General features: G+C 40.2%; 1 protein-coding gene across 1 annotated transcript in view; it reads left to right on the top strand.

Moving 5' to 3' along the window:
* AK5 (adenylate kinase 5) overlaps positions 1–24,744 on the top strand; it is an 84,432-nt gene that overhangs the window by 11,943 nt on the left and 47,745 nt on the right. Inside the window, exons 3-6 of the mRNA XM_081914664.1 lie at positions 1,018–1,185; positions 3,098–3,267; positions 3,382–3,495; positions 14,599–14,790. Coding sequence (XP_081770790.1) covers positions 1,018–1,185; positions 3,098–3,267; positions 3,382–3,495; positions 14,599–14,790 — 644 coding nt within the window. The remainder of the gene's footprint in view (positions 1–1,017; positions 1,186–3,097; positions 3,268–3,381; positions 3,496–14,598; positions 14,791–24,744) is intronic.

Here is a 24,744-nt window from a genome sequence, read left to right on the forward strand (position 1 = left end):
ACTCTTGTCCGATGGCTTCTCAAAACCACCTGCCTCCATCGGCTTCTTTTGGCCTGCTGGCTGCTTATTCTTCTGACACCTGTTTTGCTGGTCCCATTACCTTACGCTTCTTTTCCCTAGGCCAGGAAGCCTGCCTTGTTTCTATTCCTACTGTCGCAACAGATTGGCCTAGAGTGGTTTCCGAGAGGAATGTTCTGTTTCATGGTTTGATTTGCCGGGAGGCAGGTTTTTTTTTAATTAAACTGATAATTGTTTCAAGTACTACAACGTAACTGTTTGCTGTGAGGAATTTTTATATTCCAGCCGCAACCAGCTGGAATGGTTCTGTGAGGAAAACATAAAAAGTGGTATTTTACTCAGAGTAGCCCTGTTGGCGTCGGCGGACCTAACTTAATCACGTCCATTAATTTCACTGGCTCTTATTAAAAAATTAGTTGAATCCCACCCAAAGTTTTCTTAAAGGGATGATTTACTTTTCTAACAGCTTGAATGACGTGCAGTGCCTGCCTGTGAGATGTTAGAGCAGCCAGTGCCTTTGCTGCCACTGCATACATTACTGCATTCCAGTACAGTGGTACCTCAGGTTAAGTACTTAATTGGTTCCGGAGGCCCGTACTTAACCTGAAACTGTTCTTAAGCTGAAGCACCACCTTAGCTAATGGGGCCTCCTGCTGCCGCCGCACCGCCGGAGCACGATTTCTGTTCTCATCCTGAAGCAAACTTCTTAACCTGAAGCACTATTTCTGGGTTAGCGGAGTCTGTAACCTGAAGCGTATGTAACCTGAAGTGTATGTAACCCGAGGTACCACTGTACAGATGGATTGAAAACATTACCTAACTGTATAAAAATAAGAAGCCCCTCATTATTATTTTTAATTATTTTTTAGGCAGCCAGAATTTCATGCCAACAGTTGCGTTGTTAAAATATTCCTGATCTTCATTACCGGTAAATGTAAGAAGAGTTCTGGTTTTCATATTTCCTTTTTCTTTTCTTTCTTTCTTTTTACTATTATGAAGTGCTCCCAGACAATCCCAACTTTCCTTACCGGCGGTATGAGCGACTTCCTCCAATCCACCAGTTTTCCATAGAGAGTGACACGGATCTCTCAGAAACAGCCGAACTTATTGAAGAATATGAGGTATTTGATCCTGCAAGATCTCGGCCTAAGATCATCCTTGTCATAGGTAAGAAGGCAAGGAGAACGAATAGTTTTCTTGGATTAAGTGTGGCTTTTTTTTTAACCGTTTAGCCAATGGATTAACTGTTTGAAATGGGTATCAATTTATAGATAACTCTGGAGGATGAGGGTGATGTAGGCAAATTGACTGACCGGGAAAAACAAATAATTGTTTGGAAGACCATATTCAGCAAGTAGCCCAAATGCCGAAGTGTTTTGTTATTAGTGCCAGGGACTGCCAGATGTAATAGGCAGAAGTGGCAGTGCCTCCAGCGTCTCCAGAATAACCAAAAAGCCTATAAATAGGAGAAACTATCAGACTTCATATCCAAAGCTTTGGGATACCAGGGATAGTTACACCCTATGTGCTTCCTAATAGCACACCTCTTTCTGATGCTCCAAACAGAATGGGCTGTTTCACTTTTATTTGATAGGGGAAAAGGCTGCAACGGGGGAAACCCTTCAAGGGAGAAAGCATTTCCTCCCCAAATATGGGGGGTAGTGTGGCATCCCTCCCTCCACAAAGTTTCACCAGTTTAAACCTTTCCTTTTGAAAAGAGAAGGGAGCAAGTTGGTTAACTGGAGAGCAAGCAAGGGAGACACAGCTGGACAGGCAACTTTGAAAAGCAGCAACATTGACAAGAAAATTTTCAATCTCCTGGTCTCCACTGATGGGAGAAGCCTTTGTTTTGATTGCCATTCTTAAGGGTTCTGTTCTCATCAGAAAGGGTTCTTAGCTCTCCTTAGCTCAGTGGTTTTCAACCAGTGTGCCGTGGCACCCTGGGGTGCCTTGAATGATAGTCAGGGGAGCTGCAGGTAACACTGGCCTCTGTCCCTCTTTCCTTCCCTTCCTCATCGGGTGCCCTCTTGCATCTCTGCCTCCCAAAGGCATGCACAGCTGTTTGTTGCAGCAGCCTGAGTAGAAGGTCCCCAGGTGAATGGGGGCCTCTGGGGCTGGCCAGGGGGAGCTTCCCAGCCCCCCGTGGGGCAGTGTGAGGAGGCACCTCTCTTTGGAGCAAGGGGGTGCAGCTCAGAGACCAGAGGTGGCAGCAGCGGCTGCCCGAAGGGCCTTCAAGGAGAAGGATAGGAGAGCAGGCTGAGGGAACACTTTACAAGGTGTTCAAAAAAGGGTGAGATGCTGCCAGCTGTGCCGGAAAGAGGTGACATAACTGGGCTCCGGAGCCCCACAGGGGTGACACAGAAAGAATGCAGTTGGTCAAGGGAGCCGTGGTCTCAAAAAGGTTGAAAACCTCTGCCTTAAGTGTTAAAAGAGCAGCATATTTAACCCTTTCCCGAGGCTGCAGCTCAGTGTTAGTTGCTAAGAGGAGGATGAGGGATCCCCATGACAGGTGCATTTAACTTAATAGCAGTGTAGAGTGGATTTGCTTACCTGACTTTCCAGTGTCAAGTGTCTCCACCAGATACTGAGACTGGGAGGGATGAGGGGGCAGGTGCATTGGATTGGCTCCACTGCCACACCTGTACAATGCTCCCCTCTGTCTCACCCGTCTTCCTATCTGCAGGTGATGTGCATTGTCAGGAAATGCCACCCTCCCTAGTAGCTTCTGATTTAACCCTTGGTTATAGCAGTCAGGGAAAGAAAGAAAGGGATTCCCATGACTATTGCCTGGGTAGTGCATTTAATTCCCATGGCTGCGGTTCAATTGAAATCACACATTTCGTGCACTTTCCCACCATTAACAAGTTTTTTCTTTGTGGAACCCCTTGGGCTGCATTGTGGCACTCCAGGGTTCCATTGGACCGCAGTCTGAGAAATCTCCTAGTGTGCAGCTAGTTAGCAATTTGGAGAATGTTACATTCCACATCTTTGGGAAAGATTTTGGCAGACTGGCACAGGTGGTGGGTAGTTCGTAATGAATCTGAGAAAATATAATTGCCTTTTTTCTTATAAATAATAGGTGGTCCGGGAAGTGGAAAGGGAACCCAGAGTCTGAAAATAGCTGAACACTATGGATTTGAGTACATATCTGTTGGTGAATTGTTAAGAAAGAAGATCCACAACACAAGTAGTAATCGAAAGTGGAGCCTGATTGCCAAGATAATTACCACTGGAGAGTTAGCCCCACAGGTACAAATATGGCAATGGCATGTTACTCGCTTTGGCAAGATTTTTGTATGCATTCTTAATATATACTATTAACAAACTAATAAACCTTCTTGTGCTTGTTTTTCACACTGCAAGGAAACAACCATCACTGAGATAAAGCAGAGATTAATGCAGATTCCTGATGAAGAGGGTATTGTTATTGATGGATTTCCAAGAGATGTTGCTCAGGCTCTTTCCTTTGAGGACCAAGTAAGATATTTGTTATTCAAGACAACTTAACAAGTTTAAAGAAAAATATGATAAGCTCTTTTTGTTAAGAAGCTGAATGCCAGAAAGACTAAATATTACTCTTTTCAGATCAGTAGGCATTGCCCCAAATTCTTTGTAAATGCTTTATTATATGCAGATCAAAGGTTGTTTTCTTGACATACATTTTGGGAGTATTATGATCCCATGCTCTTCAAAACAACCAGAATTCTGTCATGTATCGAACAGTGACAGCACTTTCTTTCCTATATAATTAAATGGCTCCAAAGGGAAGAAAAATATCCTATTTAACAAATTGTATTTTTCATACATTCCTGATTTTAAAAGCAAAGAGAAAAGGTTATTCCTTAATGGCACATTTTCAGTGCTCATTAGGAAGAGCTCAATTTCATCAGCATATTTTTTTCACACAGAGAAGCAGCCTCAAGGTTATTATGGGCTTCTGAACTAGAATACAGCATTCATACAATAGCTTTTGTAAGACAAACGTGTTAGGTAATAGTACACCTTTTATTGAATTAGCTTTTTGTGTGATCTCAAATTTTGCTTTAACTCAGTTTACTTTGCTATTAAATTTTTATTGTGCTTGAAAAAGATGTCTTGTGAAACTTGCTTGTCTTATCACTTAAGATGCCGATTAATAGTTATTGAAAGTGATTTGTACTGCAGGACATATTGACTAGACATCTTTGTACAAGCTGCTTTTGCAGGGAAAATGACTAATTCATGTGTAGAACAGATTCTTCAGAGTTTGTCCTTATTTTGAGCTCATCGGGATTCACTTCTGACATTTCATATTCTTGACCAAAAGCTACCCCAAAATACATTTTGAGAAATACAGTTGTTTAGTAGGATGCTTCATTAATTTATATGAAAGCAAGCCAAGTGATGAAAATCCTGTGTTTTGAATTGATTTCACATTGCCAGATACGGAAACAACCAATATGACGTTTGGTTAAAGACACAAGCAAAGGTTACATTTCAAAAGTGCATTGTCTGGGAGTTTTACCAAATTCTGACTAACTTCTGGAATGAGAAAATACAATTGCTCCAGAGCACCCTCTCCTACTTATGATGGCTAGACCAACAGTGCAGGAATACTTGTGATGAGTCAGATGGAACATAGATTAGAACTCATCTTATGAACCACATCATAGCAGCAATGGTGCTTTGGCACCATTGTGTCCATGCAGAATTGGTTAGCAGACCTGTTCTGAGTGGCAATGGGCATTCTACACTTTGCTCCTTGTATTAAAGTGGAAGATCTTTCAGTGGCCCACTGTGATGAATTTGCAAAGCACTTTGGTGAAGCAAGTGATTGTGTCTGTTTTGAACTGGATTTCATGTTGAACGTACCTTTCAAAGCTGCTTGTCGGCTGTTATCAATAGCTTTTAGTTTGTGAAGTCCTAAAGATGTTGACAAAATCATAGAAGGTGTAAGGCCCATCACTTTTGAGCTTGATGGTTGCCATGCTGGGTGGGATTAGGGTGACCAGAGACTCTGCTAACTTCCCGGAAGGCCTCGGATGTGGTGCTTGATTGTTGAACATACAGTATTGGTTTTTCAATGTATGGTGCTCCACAAGGTTTCATCTTATACTTTATTCTATTTAATATCTCTATAAAAGCGCTGGAAGAAGGTATTTGGATTATATTTGTTTTCGAGGATTGCTTTGTTTGAAAGTTAAGTTATGAAAATCATTGGTGAGGAGGTTGCGTGTTTTGGTCTCCTTGCCCTTTTCCTAAAGTTGAGGATGTGCTTAACTCATCTATTGGCTTAGCTGTTTGTCTCAGTGATTTGTCACTCAGACTGAGACACCTCCCCTCGGCTTCCTCATGTTCATAGACCCCAGTCAGACATGACTATTTTGAAAGGCACCTATGCAATCAACCTTACTCTTGTAATGTATGTGCAGCATAGTCTTCAACAGCAATTCATTTATTAAGCAAGCAAGCAAGCAAGCAAACAAACAAACAAACAAACAAACAAACAAACCACTTGATTTTTAAAACTCCATAAAGTGTCCAGGTAAAAGCATAGAAGACATGTCCAAAGCTATAAGTCAATTAAAAACAAACTTACATTGAATAATCATACCTAAATACAAATATAAAATCTGTAAAGCATTAAAACAAATATAAATAAGTGCTGTTTTTATTTTATTAATGGTAGTGCCATGGATAAGTGGTGGACAAATAAACAATAAACATTAATCTTAACAAACTGAAACAGAAATAGGCTGGCATCATAAAAATAAATATCATAGATCTAAACAGGCAGCAGAAAGCAAAATAATGTTCCCCATGTATGTTATTATGTGACACACAATGCTTCTGTAATATCTATAGAGCACCTAAGCAGCTAGTTAATTGAAAAAGACCTTTGGATTCTTGGAACAGTTTTGATTAACATATAATTTCTCAAATACTGAATTTTGATTTGCCCTTTCTTCAAAAGCATTAGGTAAACAAACACTTACTTCTCCAGCATAACACATTTCAGTGAGTTAGCAAATATTAGGAAGCTCTTTAAATTCGAAATGCATGTTGGAAAATGCTGAGAAAGAGGTCTGGCTTAACATTTACCTGTCATCCAAGCTGAAAGTCAGTGAATCACCTGCAAGACTAGCATATTAAATACCATCCTCTGCTCCAGTGAGGCCCTCTTCAATGTCAGCCAAGCATTCTCAAGCGGATGTGGGCTGACTATAGTTTAATAGCAGTTTTCTTCAAACTCCGTTCCCCCCCCCCCCATTCCTGTGTTACATTCATCCATTGGAACGAGTGTAAAAGTCTGTATATCATAATGGGCTTGAATTTATTTACTGCTGCTATAGTTATCTTATATAAATGTGAGCGCAAAGGACAGAGGGCCTATTGTAAACCAAACAGCAGCAGTTACTTATAAAATGATAAATTTTAGGGCTAATAAGGAGAAATAAACAATCTGTTGCCCAGTTTTCTAGGCAACACTGTAATAGAAAATATTGACAAAACCACAAGCCAGAGCATACTCCAATCTCCTAGTTCAGCTCCCCGAGGAGAGGCAAGCTGCTTTGACCACTCTAACATATCATCTCACATCATTTTTATTACCTTCCCACTTCTATGAACACATGGAGTTTCTATATCAGCAACTTTCCCTGTTCACCTCAATGACATAAGACAGCTGCAAGCTTATATTCTTTAATGCATGTAGACTGCTCTTTTCACTGTAGTGAACAAGGAAACCTTAGTAGGCAGTTTTTACCACAATCCCACACATGCAGGGGATCATTGACTAGGGCATATGTCTGCATGAGTGGGAATGAGCAGAGTTTTCCCCATGCCGTATATCCTGTTGGGGCAAGACTCTGTATTTACAATAAAATGAATACCAGTTATGTAGGCAAACTACAGGGAAGTCATGGCTTCTTATATTTATTGAAGATAGCTATCAGCCTCTCTCTTCCCTGTTGGCAGCTAATCAGAGAATTTAATGTTCCATGTCTGGATGGATTCACAAATTCATATCAACTGATTTATCAGTTGATGACTGCAGTATCAGGTCTTGACTTCCAGGCAGGAAAGATATAACATAGATCAAGCATCCTAGATTTGAACGTAAGAGTTGTCCTGGATCAGACCAGTGGCCATCAGGTCCAGCAGTTTGTTCCTAAACTGGCCAACCAAATATCTGTGGGACCCTCACAATCAGGGCATGAGTGTAGTAGCGCTCCACCACTAATGATCCCCAACAACTGGTATTCACAGGCATATTGCCTCTGATATTTGAGACAACATGTAGCCATCATGACTAGTAGTCATTGGTTGCCTTCTCTTCCATGACCTTTCATATGATCTCACACCATCTCCATTAATCATTTTCAGTGGAAATATTAACATATTCAGCTCACAGTTAACAAGTGCAGAGTAATCAAATCCAGCGATGTATATGCAGAGATGAACTGATCCAGTTTGTTTGTAAGATAAACCAGAATGTCCACTTTGAGAATGGATTGTCATTTTATTCCCCCACATTTTATTAGCGGATATTATTTTTCTGGTCTGGCCCTTCTGAATAGGAGTAGTAGTAGTTTCCTGAGTAGGAGTAGTTTCCTTAAAATGTATTTATTATGCATTAATGACATTTATATACCACCCTGTAATTCTCTTGGTGGCTTATAATAAAGATTCTCTGTGTTAAGGGCTGTGGGCTATCCACCTGTTTCTAAATTCCTCATCCAGCTTTGAAACCAGTGGGAGTTTTAAAGTTTAACTAATTAGAAGTAATTGGTTGCACATAGAACATATAACTTACATAATTGCTAAGTATCACTACAATAAGCAATTAGGAGGAGCCTGGAAGCTTCTGTCTCCATGTTTTATTAAGCATAGTTTAGCACTATGTCTAAAACACTAAGTAGTGGTTCATCTTAACTAAGGTTTATTGAAGGAAGACAGAACCATGGTTTGAAGTTGGCTTGTTTAAAGCATGGCTAAGACTATCCACAGTTTATCCTGCTTTGGGTGCAGGACTCAATTTTGATTAATCAAAAACTGAAGCAAACACTTCTGAATTCTTCCAACCATGCTCAAGGCTCAAGGTTTAGCACAAGCATAGACAAATTTGGCTCTTCAGATGTTTTGGGACTACAACTCCCATCATTCCTAGTTAACAGGACCAGTGGTCAGGGATGATGGGAGTTGTAGTCCCAAAACATCTGGATGGCCGAGTTTGCCTATGGCCCTATGCCTCATTTAGCAAGTCTCCCACTGTGTATCATATTGCAAACATGTAGAAGCTCCAACAGCTATAGTTATCCCTTTCATTGTTTTAGCTGTTCATTCTTTGGATTGTCATTTGATTCACGAAAGGAAAATGTCACCAGTTTGAAATACTGAAGACATTAAGCTTATTTTAAAACGAAACAGTGACTAAGAAGGGCTTTATATATATATGGAGGGAAAAGTGATTCAGTGGTGCATTGAATGGTAACCTGTGCTGTGTGAATACAAAATAGATTCTAATTTTTGCAGTGACTCCATTAATGTCACTGTTACATGCAGAATAGGAATATAAATGATCATTTATACTTGCCTAAGGAAATTTACTACAGCATGGTAGTCATTATAATTTCTTCTTTGTAAGCAATCTCCTTCCCAGAAAGGGCAATGATATCTCAAATGCAGAGGTAAAACAGAAAACGCCTTAGAAAGAAATGGAGTTCCATCTTTTGCCACACACAAAGTGTGCTTTCTTTTATTTATGCTAGCTAAGGCATAGTGAGGACTTCAAGGACATACCTCTCAAGGTGGAGCACAGCAATTCACTATGGATGTACTGTGATCTGAGAATAATGTACAGGTTACACATCTGTAGGGCTATGTATGGAAAATGTTTTGTGCCATTCATTTTTGTGTAAATGTGAGGCTACCATGCGGGCATTGCAAGCATAGCCTTTCCTTTTAAAAAGAATTTGCAGTTGTGGCATCTAAAAGAAGGAGCCTTAATTCAGTTCCATTTTAGCTTGAGTCATTTTGGAGCAGCATCTCTGCAGGTGCCTTTCTGCAGCATGCATATCTTTGGTCCTGTACCACAGTGGGTTAATCTGTGGTGGGATGGTGAATGCAGGGCCCTGCCTTGCAGCAATATAGCAGACTACATGACCTGCAGCATTGATGGGCAACCTGTGGCCCTCCAGATTTTGCTGGATACAATTTACATCATCCCTGACCAGAACTGACCATGGTAGCTGGGCTTTTGGAAGTTTGGCTACAACATTCACAGCTTCCCCAACCCAGCTGTATGGTCCTGTGAAAAATAAGGACTACCCTGTCAAATAAGCAGCGAAATTATCAATCTGAACATCTTTTTCATATATAAAAATGCCGGGCCTTTTAATTGTTCTTTGGAAGACCATTTATTGCTGCTAGTTTTATCTGCTACTGTATTTTACTTCTTTTGACCTTTTGTAGTATTTTATTGTTACAATTATTTTCTTATTGTTTGCTGTGCTGTTTGTCAACATAACTATCCCCAGGGCACCTCACACTAATGCATGTTATTTGTAAAATAAATAAAAAGTCTGAAGTGCAAATTGCAGTTATAAAGCAAGAGTGGGATACAAAATGTATCTAAAAACTCCTACTCTAGATAGCTAGCAGCCTATCTATATACAGATTCAGGAAACGTGGCTGACCTTATCACTACTTCCTTCCTATGCAGATTTTTTTTCTTAATGTGCATAGGTTACTTGAGAAGCAGCCAAGTCACTAAAACAATTCCAGCTTACAAATAGTTTAAATCCAAACTATATTAATAATGTTGCTTGTGTCAAGACTCTGGAGTGACCAGGAATGAATTTCCTGATCTGAGCCTGTTGCTGGTGATCAGGGGTCCACTGAACCTGAGGCTGGCAGGTCTGAGACCCATCAAACCAAAGCCAAGGCTGTCTTGGATGCATTGTTCTGAGTCCCAGGAACTGCAGCTCTAGTCCAACAGTGCAAAGGGCCATGGGGCACAGAAGTGCCAGAGCGTTGGTTGGCCCTTTAAGAATTTCCAGTTCTTCAAAAGGGGCAGGGCATAGAAGCCTTATAGCAAGTCATTAGTAGTGCTGTGAGCAAACCCTGCTTTGCCCCATGGGTGCCTTCACAGAACCAGAGCAGGATAGTTTGCCTTGAGTTTTGTTTTCAAAACTTGCCAGTGCAGTGGGGCTGACCTAAATAAGGATAGGGGAATTAACACTTTCAACTTGAAGTGGCTTCAAGCTTGATTGGGGCCCCACACCTACAATTCACACTGGGGGACAATTGGAAGATTTCCCCCAATGCAAAGTGCAGGTGTGGGGTGGTGGAGGATCTGGATTGGGGGCACAGGGGAGGAGCCAAAATCTATGTAAAAAAAACCAACAACCCTACCCCTTTTACTGCAGTCCATGCAGCCTGCCCCTTCTCCAGAGAATATTAGCACTATTATGTAGCATATGCACCAAACATCAGTTTTATACAGGTTCTAAAAACACCTTAACAGCTTTGTGTGATGTCCAAGTGTCTTATTTCCTATTCGTTCCTATTCATCTATCAGTCTGTGTCACACAAAAATAAATACACAGCAAGTTTTGTCTTGATGGTTTCTACTCAAGAATGCAATGCCCTGCTGTTTATTCTCCGTACTGTTCTCAGAGGTTTTCCTGTATGCATTATCAAAGTAAGCTTTAGGCCTGCTGTACAAAAATTATTAAGAATTCCCATTGATTTTGCCTTCTAAACTGAGAACAAAGGACATGATTGAAGGGGGAGAGGGTTACAAAAGGCAGTCAAATCAGATTAAAACAGTTCTTCTTAACGTCCCATGAATACTTTATATTCAATAGGGAATGAATCGATGATACTCTGAAAGTGCTTAACAAACATTAATGGATTTGGATGAATCATGAGCCGTGACAACTTTCTTGCTCAGCTCCCTAGGGAATTATTGTTCCTTTCACAACTGAAGGAACTGAAAATGTGTCAAAGAATCCCAAGTTTTATGATGCTCTGTAACATAGGTTATATTTATTTTGGGAGTTACCAGCTTTATATTATAGTAACTGAATCACCTTTTCATAGGATTTAAGATTCTCCAGCTCAAGCCTTTGAATGAAAATCAAATGTTAGCTATCTCAAAATACACATTTCTGCATCGTTTCGAACAGAATTAATACTTTGCAGGTACAGTATAATTCATGGAGACACACACGATTTGGAAAGCTGTGCATTACACTATTGCAACCAGAATAAGGCTGTATATCCATTACCAGCATAAAATGCAGCTGGGTTGTTCCTTTTTCTCAGTTTGGATCAAAACTGGTTTGGGGAAAGGGGCATCAAAACCCATTATTTCTTAAAAAACAACAGGATAGATATGGAGTGTGGCTAGATATGGAGTGTGGAGAGTAAATAGGAGTTCTGTCAGACCTATCACACATAAATAAGGCTGTAACAATGGTTGTGTGACCTGTTCTCCTGTAATGGACACAGATGAGAAACTTCTTGGGCAGGCATCTCATATTGTGTTGTCATAATGTTTGGCCATTCAGTAGTAGTAGTAGTAATAATAATAATAATAATAATAATAATAATAATAATAATTTATTTATACCCCACCCATCTGGCTGGGTTTCCCCAGCCACTCTGGGCGGCTCCCAACAGAATTAAAAGCACAATAAAACATTGTGGCACTCCTTCTGATTGTGACCTCTTATTGGACTGTTTGAAGCTGCCCTCTTTGGCGGGAAGAACGCCCCTTAATCCTGCTTGGTGCGAACATGTTCTGGCTGCCAAGGATGAAGGCGGAGCATGAGGGGACGCAACCATCACCCCACCCCTGTGGAAGCAGTGAGCGGCCATTCTAGGCCAGCTTTGTCTTGAGTTACTGAGTACCCTTTCTGGATTGAATCTTAGGATCAAAGATGTTTACTAAAGGCTTGTTTACTAATTCCTTCGATTCCCTTCTGTATTGGTTTTGTGTTGGCTTCTGTGCTGTTACTGTTCCTGGTATATAATGATAGGAACTCACACATACTGTTAATTAATCTGAAACTGCAGGATGCCCATTTTTTGAAGTGCTTTGTTATGTCTAATTAGGGCTGTGCACACATTACTGGCTTAAACACAGCAAGGTCATTCTTTTTCTCAATTTGGATTAAAGTTGGTTTTAGGAAAAATTAATCAAAATGGAGTATTTCATAAGAAACAGTAGGATAGATTTTATTTATTTTATTTATGTATAAATATTTTTATTTGTTGCTTTAAAAATGAACTCGAAGCAACTTACAAAAGCAAAGATTAAAAATAAGATATAAAACAATAATAAGAACAACCTAAAATGCTCACACTACTGTGCACAGCAAATCTAGTTCAACCCCACTCTACTAAAAATATGCAGATAATTAAACTCCATAGGCCTGGGTAGATACAAATATTTTAACCTGGCAGCTAAAAGCATACTGTTCATGCCAGGCACACCTCCCTGGGGATGGTATTCCAAAACTGGGAAGTCACAACCTAGAAGTCCTCTTCTAGGGGAGCCACCCTCCATACCTCCTCAGAGAAGGTGAAGATGCAGAACCTTCGGTCCAGGTTGGTTCATGTAGGGAGAAGTAGTCCTTGAGATATTGGGGTCCTGAACTGCATGAGACTCTGTAGGTCAAAACTAGCATTTGGAATCAAGCCTGAATAAACCAACAATATTTATAAACTTCCATAAGTTTCTGGTCAAACTTCTGTTTCCTGTGTTCAGGTGCTACTTATGTAGCCAAAACATTCCCATCCATTCCACAAGAGGAAGGTATCAGTAAACTCCCCAAGATCTGCAGAAGTACAAAAAATGTTTCAAAAAATATATACAATATAAGAGTTTGGGTTGTTTCATGCCTCCAGGCATTCTGTTACAAGCATAAAATAGAGGGAATGAATGTGTATATGTATACACACTCACACACCAAGCTGTATAAATTTACGCAGGCTGGTATATATAAGCTGTAGACAGGGAATAAGGCTGCACGAGGAGGCAGTGTAAATGTGATACAAACTTCTATTGAGTTAATTGTACACGTCAATTCTGAATGTGTTCCCCTTTGTAATATTAAGTAACTTATGCCAGCAATCCATCCCCTTTTTAAACACTTCCTTTCCAAATGATGTTTCTCGCCATAGGACATCCTCTGTGCCATATCCTCATCTTCTCAATTAAACAATGTGAACTAAATTGGGGGAGGAGGACAGTTCAGGATGTTTTAATTATGTAGTTAACTAGGTTGTCCTGTCCCCTGCCATGTACACTTTAACCGTCAGGCAAATTATGTGTGACAGCTGCCATATTAATAGTTTCAAAGAAAATAATTACTCCCACCATAGACAGTGAAAAGTAAATATCTGTCTTAAGACTTTAACACAACAATTATGCTGGTAAAAGAATAACAGTTAAATTAGGGTTGTTTATGTCAGCTATGTATTATTATGAAGAAACTTTATTATTGAGAACAGGAGTGTCATAGTCAGTGATGGATGCCTTTTTGTTTAAGTGACAAGATCACATTTCTGAAGCTTTATGGGTGTTCCGATCTACCTCTTCCTTGGGTGCAGGTCACGGTGAATATTAATTTGTGTGTGCATAGGCAACAAGTGGTATAATGTCCTATGGTTTCCTTACCAGCTGGCACTGAATTTACATGAGGAAAAAAGCTCTTAAGTTGAAAAAAGGAAGAAATTGCATTAGAAAATTAACTTCTTTTTATATATATTAAGAAGTTACAGATCTGGAATTTTCTGCCATGTTATAGCAGTACACTATGGGTGTGGGGCAGAGAGAGAAAAAGACACTCTTCTGTCTCCTTGCTCCCACTGTATATTCTACAGTACTAATTTTTGTTTTTGTTGTTGTTTAGTCGTTTAGTCGTGTCCGACTCTTCATGACCCCATGGACCAGAGCATGCCAGGCACTCCTGTCTTCCACTGCCTCCCGCTGTTTGGTCAAACTCATGTTGGTAGCTTCGAGAACACTGTCCAACCATCTCGTCCTCTGTCGTCCCCTTCTCCTTGTGTCCTCCATCTTTCCCAACATCAGGGTCTTTTCCAGGGAGTCTTCTCTTCTCATGTGGTGGCCAAAGTATTGGAGTCTCAGCTTCAGGATCTGTCCTTCCAGTGAGCACTCAGGGCTGATTTCCTTCAGAATGGATAGGTTTGATCTTCTTGCAGTCCATGGGACTCTTAATTTGGCACCATAATTCAAAAGCATCAATTCTTCGGCAATCAGCCTTCTTTATGGTCCAGCTTTCACTTCCATACATCACTACTGGGAAAACTGTACTAATTTATAAGTCTTAAATACTTGGAATTGCTGAGGGGAATGACTCCAGTTAAGAATGTTATAAGTAGCAGACAGCAACAGCATACTTTCACATGAGAAAATACTGAGGTTTTCAGGGTTCACAACTAGTTCTTAGACATGCTCAGTTCTTTTTGTCCTTTCCTCACAGAAATGAAACAATGACTCTCCAGAAGCTAATGTGAACCAGTCTACTCATTTTAATATTTAATTCATTTTGCATATTATCTCCACAGATCTGCACCCCAGATTTGGTGGTGTTTTTGTCCTGTTCAAATCAGCGGCTGAAAGAGCGGTTAATGAAGCGTGCAGAGCAGCAGGGGAGACCCGACGATAACCTCAAAGCTACGCAGAGACGCCTAACGAATTTCAAGCAGAACACGGTTCCATTGGTCAAATATTTCCAGGAAAGGGGGCTGATCATGACTGTAAGTCTTCAGTCAATGTTTATGCTTGGTAGACAAATCATAACTGTTGTTGAATTCCATGTAAGTAGATGCATAGCATTATAGCCAATGTAATGTTAGGTCTATTAATTTCAGGTCTGTGTTGATTAAATACCACCACCCATATTTAAAAATAAGCCTTTAAAAATGCTTCTTTCTCTCTAGAAAAAAAAGACACATAGACATGTGCCTTTTATCTTACATTTGGAGACTTTTAAAAGATTTTCATTCATTTACAGAAGTATGTATCTTTCCATTCCAAATATAGGTAGTCTGGGTTTTGTAATTCTTTGTCTATCCTAGATAACTGATAAGGCTCCATATAGTGTAGAGCTATTCTGATGCTCTTTCTGTAGGTATAGATATGCATATTCATAAAATATTATTAGAAGTTTGTCTTTAGAAATGATTTCCCACCTTTGGGGAAAATATATCAGTATATTTCTGAAGCTATCTGTGGTTATTTTGCATTCTAAAATAGCTATTGGGTGAAAATAATCTTGGAACTTCTGGGAACATGTAGAGTGGCACTCTGCATTGGTTGGCTCAGAACGATAAAGTTTTGCCATTAATTCACGTTTAGTTTCTCTGCTCAGAGTTAGAGAACGTGGTGAGGTTTGTTTCAAGGCAACAATGTCATTTATTTGAAAAACCCTTGGGAAAATGAGTCTTCAAAATTTCAGAAAAACTTTCCATGCTATGCCAGGGCTAGTGATTCATCAGTTCTTCACTAGTATAAACGGACAGCATTTCTGTTGAGTCACTCAGGATGCATACTAAAGTGGCCCAGATAGCTCTTGCTAACATTTCTGAGATGAACTCTGCTTTCAAAGTAAAGTGACATCTATGTACCTTTTTTCAATATAAAAGTATACTGCAATGAAGTATACAGTTAGGGCTGTGATCCCACACACTTACCTCGGTAAGTTTCATTGAACTCAGTAGCACTTGCTTCTGCACTGGATTGCATAGTTAGCATGTTTAACTCTGTCATCCAAGAATACCCAATGTTCCCCATATGTTGATGGACTTCAAATTTATGTCATCTCTGGCCATTGGTCATACTGGCTGGACCTGATTGGAATTGGTGTCCAAAATCTAAAAGGTCACAGTTTCCTACCCCTTTCATTGTAAACATATATAATATTATGGAGTAACTCCTATTGATTTTAAAAAGGTGATTTCTTATGTTGGCTTACTTTATGTAAGTTTCAGACTTGCTTAAAAATCTTTGTGAAGACTCTTTGTCAGAGCCGTTCATCTGATAAATATTTCTGCAGATTTTGGAAGTATGAATACTCAATGAATTTCACTTGTAGGCTCCATCAAAGCCACCATCTTAACATTTACAAAAGTCCACTTAAGGGCACTTTACATTTATGACTATACCAGGGGATTGTGTGTAACACCAATTTTATTATGTATGTGTAAATGTTAGGAGCCCACAATTGGCATTGGGTTTCCAACTCTCATACATATATATGATATTTACACATGGACATCAAAGGTATGTTAAACTACACCTGTGTAGGTTAAATTGCATATATGAACTGGCACATATCAATCAACAAATGGTATGAACTGTAAGGCTTGGGAATGTCATAGTCATAAGACTATTGGATTTCTAGAAAAGTAATGTATGGCAAAAAGCCCACAACTTGGATCCTAAATTTTCATGAACAGGGTATAAAACAGTCCATTTTCACTTCTTCCTTTTTTTTGGCATTGTACTTGAAAGGGTTATATAGCTTATCTAACTAATGTAACATCTGCTTGCCACTGCAATAGTTTCCTGCAACAATTAGGGTATTATCAGCTACAGCCAGAAGGTTGAGAAAAAAAGAATCATCAGGTCTTTACAAGTTACTACTTCATACTTGGCAGCTAAAGCATCTCAAGCAAGAGAGGAACTGGAGCCATAATGTAGGACTCATTTAATTAGAATATTTGTGTGAGAAATTTAAGGAAACAGGAAATAAAGAATAATGTTGATCTAGTGTGTGAAAAGAGTCTGGCTTGCAGAGAAGTAACTTCCATTTAGTTATTGCTCAACAATTCTTAATTATTTTTTTTTAAAGAAACTTTAGCATTGTACAGCAAGCAACTAAACTGAGCTCAGGGAAATATTATTTGAAAATAAGGTGATTGCATGACAGTTTTAGAAGGATTTAAAGCAGGGAGAACTATCTTCTGGGCAAAAGTATGTCCTGAAATATTTGTGCTCTGACATAGTGCAGTGGGGGATGACTTGTGTAACGGGGGCTTCTGTGATGGGGAAGAACTGCAGGGACACTGTTGGCACAAGCTTGTCTTGTGGAAGGGCTTTTGGAGTTATCCCTGCATGCCAATCCTGTCTTAAGCATCACCTGCCAAATCTGTCACAACAGGGCCTTTCTGCTGTGGTGCCTAATCTGCAGAAACATCTTCCTGCCTGCCACTCACACCCAAAAGCCAAATCTCCAGAATTTTCAGCACCTTCTGAAAACCTGTTTACCCCAGCATTTTTTTGGTCATTGTTACCAAGTCATTGAGGGATTGTCTCATTTATTGTGATTCTGCTGCATTTTATTGTATTCACTTTGTTTTTGATATTTTATCGCTTGTTCTATTGTTTGATTCATATTCTTACTGTTGTAATCTGCTCTGGATTATTTATGAAGGGTGACATAAAATACTGCAAGTAAATCAATCGATTTTGCAAGTATCTATATCTATCTAATAGGGACGTGGGTGGCGCTGTGGGTTAAACCACAGAGCCTAGGACTTGTCGATCAGAAGGTCGGCGGTTTGAATCCCCGTGACGGGGTGAGCTCCCGTGGCTTGGTCCCTGCTCCTGCCAACCTAGCAGTTCGAAAGCACGTCAAAGTGCAAGTAGATAAATAGGTACAGCTCCAGCGTGAAGGTAAACAGCGTTTCTGTGCGCTGCTCTGGTTCACCCGAAGCAGTTTAGTCATGCTGGCCACATGACCCGGAAGCTGTACGCTGGCTCCCTTGGCCAATAAATCGAGATGAGAGCCGCAACCCCAGAGTCAGCCACGACTGAACCTAATGGTCAGCCCTTTACCTTTACCTATATCTGTCTGTCTGTCTATATCTATCATCCATCTATCTATCTATCATCTATCTATCTATCTATCATCTATCTATCTATCTAATCTATCTATCTACCGTATTTTTCGCACCATAGGGCGCACCGGACCATAGGGCGCACCCATTTTTTTGGGGGGAGATAAAGGGGAAAAAATTATTTCCCCCCCCAAACCCCAGCTTCCCCCGACCCCAGCCCGCAAACAGGCAGCTCTCTGCAAGCCGTGGGAGCGCTCCGGCTCCTTGCGGAGAGGTCCGCGAAGCCTGGGCGCGCTGAGCTTAGCGCGCGCAGGCTTCGCCATGCTGGCAACTCTCCGCAAGGAGCCGGAGCGCTCCGGCTCCTTGCGGAGAGGTCCGCGAAGCCTGGGCGCGCTGAGCTCAGCGCGCGCAGGCTTCGGCATGCTGGCAACTCTCCGCAAGGAGCCGGAGTGCTCCCGCTCCTTGCGGAGAGGTCCGCGAAGCCTGGAGAGCGTGAGGGGTCGGTGCGCACCGACCCCTCTCACTCTCCAGGCTTCAGCGAAAGCCTGCATTCGCACCATAGGACGCACACACATTTCCCCTTCATTTTTGGAGGGGAAAAAGTGCGTCCTATGGTGCGAAAAATAAGGTATCTATCTATCTATCTATCTCTATCTATCTATCTATCTCTATCTATCTATCTATCATCTATCTATCTATCTATCTATCTATCTATCATCTATCTATCATCATCTATCTATCTATCATCTATCATCAATCTATCATCTATCTATCATCAATCTATCATCTATCTATCTATCATCTATCTATATCAGGCATAGGCAAACTCGGCCCCCCAGATGTTTTGGGACTACAACTCCCATGATCCCTAGCTAACAGAACCAGTGGTCAAGGATGATGGGAATTGTAGTTCCAAAACATCTGGAGGGCCGAGTTTGCCTATGCCTGATCTATATCATCTATCTCCCAGTCAGGCCCAGCCATAGCCACGCTGTCTGGGACTGATGGGAATTGTAGATCAAAACATTTTGAGAGACTACCATACTACATAAAGTGTTCATGCTATGTATTTCCATGACAAGCTGTAAGATAAGACTGCCTCTTTATAAAAAAATTAAATAAACATACTTTACTCCTTTTTTCCACAGCAATTTTTCTTTCCTAGAATTATACTTGCAAAACCCAAATAATACCATTAAATTGCAAGATACATTTGGTAGGCATTACTTCTAAGAATATATTTCCAGCAGTTACACATTTCAGTCTGCCAAGTAAAAGACACGGAGCTGGCATTAGATTTCCCCAAGGACTCTCATTCCCCCCCCCCCGCCCAGTATTTCTTTGTGAGCTCTTTTTGGGAAGATGAGAGCATTAGGCCTTTTAGTAATTCCTTTAATGCTATTGAACAGAAATGTACTTTATGATTTCTTTGTAACGTCACAAAAACCTACTTTGCTCATGAAGTCTTGCTTCAACTTTTACAGATAAATCTAGCCCAACTCCTTTCCTTTAGTTAAATTTCAGAGGTTTTTTCTTTTCTTTCTCATTTGGGATTCAGCATTTAAACTAAACAGGTTTTAGCTCTGATTTGTGATCCCTCTGAATGCTATTTATTTTTTAAAAAGCAACAATATATAAATATACATTTAATGTTAAATAAAGGAAGCTATAAAATTCTTTGAGGGTTTTTTAAAAACTAAAAAGTGCATGTAAAAATAAATGAAATGTGTGACAGAAAACAGATGAAGAGAAAGTGACTCAAGTGAATGCTGAAAGTATGACACTTTCAAAGAGGCCAGTGGAGATTGTCAGTTACCAAGTGAAATGCAACCATGTCTGCCTGTCTTGCTTTGTTTTGCCCTATCTCAGAACAGGGCACCATCATGACTAGTGATGGGTTGCGTTTGTCTCAGGGCATCACATGTTGGGCAGGCCAGCCTTCATGGCTGGTAGGATAGAGCTGGCTTTTATTGACTTATGTAAGAAGCAACACCCATCCATTTCCAGTGAAGATCATAAGAAAGGCTAAAATGTTTCCACCAAGAAGATTTCATATGAAAACTCAGATGCTACATGCTGTGTCGTTGGGCTTAGAAAAGGGTGGGAAATAATGTGGTCTTGGGTTGTTGGAAAGTTCCAATGATAACATTCCATAGTCCTGTGCAGGCTCATATTTCAGAACACTTCTGCCACAGCCAGAAAAGTAGACCTTTCAACTGGGTTAGGATGCACAACATTAAGCTCAGAGTCCTTTGGCTTTCATGACACCAAAGGAAAGCCCTTCTCATTTTTACAGCAGGAGTAGCCATCTTGGAGGGCACCACGTTGGTTACCTCTGGACTTACAGGATCAGCTGATGCTATGACAGCATCTTGTTCACCTCTGATGATACCAGTACATAACTTGAGTCTAATGTAGGCAATTATTTTTGGATATTCCCAGTGCTTTTCCGTGCTCTTTCCTTTAGCTCAGCTGAGGATGTATTTTATCGGTCCTACAGTCTGTTGGTTTTGCTGTGCTGATACTTGCATGAGACCTTGAAGATTTACCACCTGTCAAAATAGACAGTATTGAGCTAGATGGATCAGTGGCCCGTATGGCAGCTTTATAAGTCCATGGCTATATGACAGTCTTCTGAAATGCTAATTCATCCACTACCTCCTCCTAGGTTTCTGCTTTCATACTGAGATTTCTTTTGTCCTCTGGGAAATTTGTCTCAGCTTGCAAACTTTTATTGAGCCTTTATACAAACACTGAAGCCAAGGATTGATTTGATCATCCTCTTTTATTAATGCCTCCCCTATTTCTCCCATCTGCTAGTGCTGTAACTCTGCAGTCCTGTTTTGTCTTGTTCTCTACAGGTACTGGACCTTTCCTATGAACTTTACAGGGTTCAACACAGGTCTCCTTTTTTCATTAAAAGTTCTTAACTTTTTACTGCCCATTCAGTTTATTACTCACCTTCCCTTAATCTGAAGGTCTAGTATGCCATTTTCTTAAGTGAAGTTTTGTACTCTGACCATACAAAGGCACCAGAGGGAGCACTCCAGATTGGCTCTGCTGCTTTGTCCATGCACCCCTGTTGTTGCCACTGCCCCCAGCCGCCTACAGATCTGTGCCAGTTGCTACTGATAGAACCTCAGTTCCTATTAAATTACCAAAAATTGCATAGGATGCAGAGCTGACTTCGTGTAGTAGATGGATATGGGCAATTCTGCTGCAAAAGTCTGGAGCAACTGCAAAATATTTTGGCTGTTCAGGAGATCGTTTCTGCAGGTCAACAGAATCTATTCTAATCCAAAGCAGGCCTGTCATTGCCATGAGTGAAACCAGTTTGGTTCTTTTGTAGTTAAAGTATGAGTTTAAATACGATTCCTTGGAAGACAATACAAGCTCTCTTTCATTGCTTTCATTATTTGTGTCCTTCGGTGAGGTGCAGAAATTCATTTTCTGATCAAACTGTGAGATCTTTAAATCCTGCACATATGATTGCTTCTGTTCTTTTGGGTTCTTTATTTACCATTGCTATTAAACAGGGAGGAAAATAACTCTTTCCTTATCTTTCTATTCTTATTCTGATAGTTACAAAGATTTTACTTTTTATCACTTATAACATATTGCGCATTCCTTGAATTCAACATAACTCTCAAGCTTACACTGGCTGTGCATATACTACTGGGCCAGGCTCATGGTTTGTGTATTAATCCTTTAACAACTTGGGTCTAGCATACTTAAAGGACTGCCTTATCCATTATATCCCTTCCTGATCATGGAGGCTTTAGGGAGTCACCCATGGCTCAGATGCACAGCTCATGTCAGCTAGAAGCCACGTGTTCAATACTGTGGGCCCAATTTTGTGGAACAGGTCAGACAGGCCCCCTCCCTGTTGAATTCTGACACCAATTGAATACTTTTATCCAGCAAGTATTTTAACTGAATTCTGATTTTATAGTTTAACTGAATTTTACTGCATCAAGTTTACTGTACACTGTTCAGAGACAAATATAATTAGGCATATATAATTTTAATTAATCAAATATAAATTATTATTTAAATTGTTGATATAAAGTAAAAAATAAAGGCAAAGCTAAGCTTTATCTGTACGAAGTAACTCCCCTCCCCCTTCACTACTTTTCAATAGTTTTTTCCTGCTTGGGTTCCTCTTGAGCCCTTGTCCCAAGGGGGGCTCTCTGCCGGCATCCTGTCTAAGCAGCTCTGTGTGTTCAGTAGCCTCTTCTTTCTTCCCTTTGTATGCTGTGGTGAGAACAGGATGCTGGACTAATACCGTAGGCCATTGGCCTGATCCAGCAGGGTTTTCTTGCATTCTTATGTAGTGTATCTCCCCTCCCCACTCCGGCATAATACAATTATAGGATTTCTCTGTCGGCAAAACAAAGGAGGTCTATCACTAAGGACAAATTGAAAATTGGTTCTTCCTTCTGTTTGCCATGCGTATTTAGAAATTCAGTTGTTGCAAGCAAGAATAGAAGCTTTTGAAGCTTTCTTCACTAATTAGCATAAAACACTAATTATCTCTGGACTCAGCTAGATTGGTAAAGAAAAAGCAATTTATAAGCGTTGGATATCCAGAAAGGGGAGGAGGAGAATGGCTATTTCAATTCCTGACTCAGCTCTGCGGTGAGGTGACCTGCAACTCGGGAGCTATGAAATAACTCTCAAGTGGCAAAACGTTAGCTTCTAGCTATTTACAAAGTGCTAGCAAATGCTCACGTGGAACACCAGAGGTGTTGAAAGCATGTGCTATGTATGAAAATATTCTACAAAACATGAAATTGCCATCAACGGTAATGGCTGTTTTTAAACAGAAAGAATGGCAATTCAGAGAACTGTCTAGAGTATTGAAAGCAGTTGAGCCACATCTTCTGTTCTTGATGTAGATTCATTTATGGAATGATGTAGATTCATTTAGGGAATGAGATGTATTCCCATTAATACTTAAACGCATTCAGGTTCTTTCCTTAATACTTTTGAAATGCTGTTTCCATCTCTGTGTTCATCCAGTTATTTAAATTGCTTGTTAGGCTGTCAGCTTGTCATACAGGTTTTAATTTCCTGCAGGCTTTGCTAATTTACTCCCTGTACAACTTCAGTTTAGCTGTCTTTGTTGAACCCAGCAAGGCTTCTCATAATTAAAAGTCAGAAACTACATACAGTCTTGCATTTCTAAGGTTAATAAATACGAATGATATTTTCATTGCCATATTCTATTAAACTAATCAGTTAAGGTCTTGAGCATGCAATGCTTAAATTCACTATTTGATGGAGACGGACTATTCTCGGTATATACACCTATACCGAGAATAGTGTAAACCATCCACTTACGTCATAACAACTAGAATTACTTTTGCTATCATTAGTGCCCTTTTCCAAGCCACTATAATCACAAAAACGGCTGATGAGATCCCTATGTACGGTAAGTGGACAGTTCAAACCAAAGTTTATCTATGCGATTGTATACCTAAGTTAAGTGTGTCATCAAATGGTGAAAATAAGCACTGGGGCTTATTAACTATAAGAAAACAGATATGGATTTCTAGATTGCGAAATGGTTTCACATCCTGTAGTGGCAACACAAATTCGACTGTGTACACACCATACATTTATAACACATTTAAAGCACATCACTTACCTCAAAGAATCTTGGGAACTGTAATTAGTTAAGGGTACAGGGCATTGTGCTTTGTGAGGGGTAAACCATGGTTCCCATGATTTTCTGTGGTAATTCATATGCATTAAATATATGACATGTAAATTCTAGCAGTCTAAAACAGGACTAGGAAACCATGGAGGTAGGGAATATAGTCTGCCAGGCCTCTCTGTCTGGACTTCAGGACTCTCACCTATATCCTTACATTTATTTTATTATATTTATATCCCACCTTTCCTCCTAGAACCCAAGGCAGTCAGCCATCCAAACACCAACCAGAGCCATGCCTGTTTAGCATCGGCAATGTGGTAGCCTCATGTGCTTTCAAACTATACCCTTCAGACCAAACCATGGGAACATACAGTGTGTACCCACCCTCTCTTTCCCAGCCATTCTGCTTGAGTGCTTTTGCCTGGCTGTAATGTGTCCTTAAACTGATCATAGTTTTAGTAGTAGTAGTAGTAATAATAATAGAAGTAATAATAATTTATTACTTGTACCCCGCCCGTCTGACAGGGTTGTCCTAGCCACTCTGGTTGGCTTACAACAGAATATCAAAGAACACAACAAAACACACAAAAATAAAAGCTTCCTGATACAGGGCTGCCTTCAGATGTCAGTGCCACAACTTTCACTCTCTGTCCTGAGATTGCATTTTAATAACTCGGAAAGAACACTCTCTCTTTAGTCTGATGCAACATTTAGTGTTGTTCCACTGGAGTTGTTAACATTTTTCCTGTAAACCACTAGACTGGTAACTACCTAATCTCTTTCCCATTTCATTTTAATCTTTCTACTGTGCTTTTCTAGAACCACTTTTCAGTGACAAAAACACTCGTTTTGCTAAAGAACAATGATTGCCTTGTTTTCAGTCATTACTCTCTTCCTACATTGTCCACAATATGGTCATTCTTGCCAGATACTGTAAAAATCACAATGTATTCAGCATGTACGAGACAGCAGTTTTACAAGGTGGTTTCTCTTTGTGATTTTCCCCCTTCCCTCTTTTATATGCCTGATGCCAAGCATTTCTGTCCACCATCTTCAATGACTTCATCTCTCACTGAATTCCCTGTTCATGGCAGTTTATGTGCCCTTATGATACGCTGTGCCTCCAATTCCAGATGGCTCAGAATTTCCCTTCTTTAGATGTCTTGGAATATATTTGAGGGCTGTTCCCTTTTGACCAAGTCACTTTTTGG

This window comes from Podarcis melisellensis (assembly GCF_964234715.1).
Source record: "Podarcis melisellensis genome assembly, chromosome: 6".
NCBI classification, from domain to species: Eukaryota; Metazoa; Chordata; class Lepidosauria; order Squamata; family Lacertidae; genus Podarcis; species Podarcis melisellensis.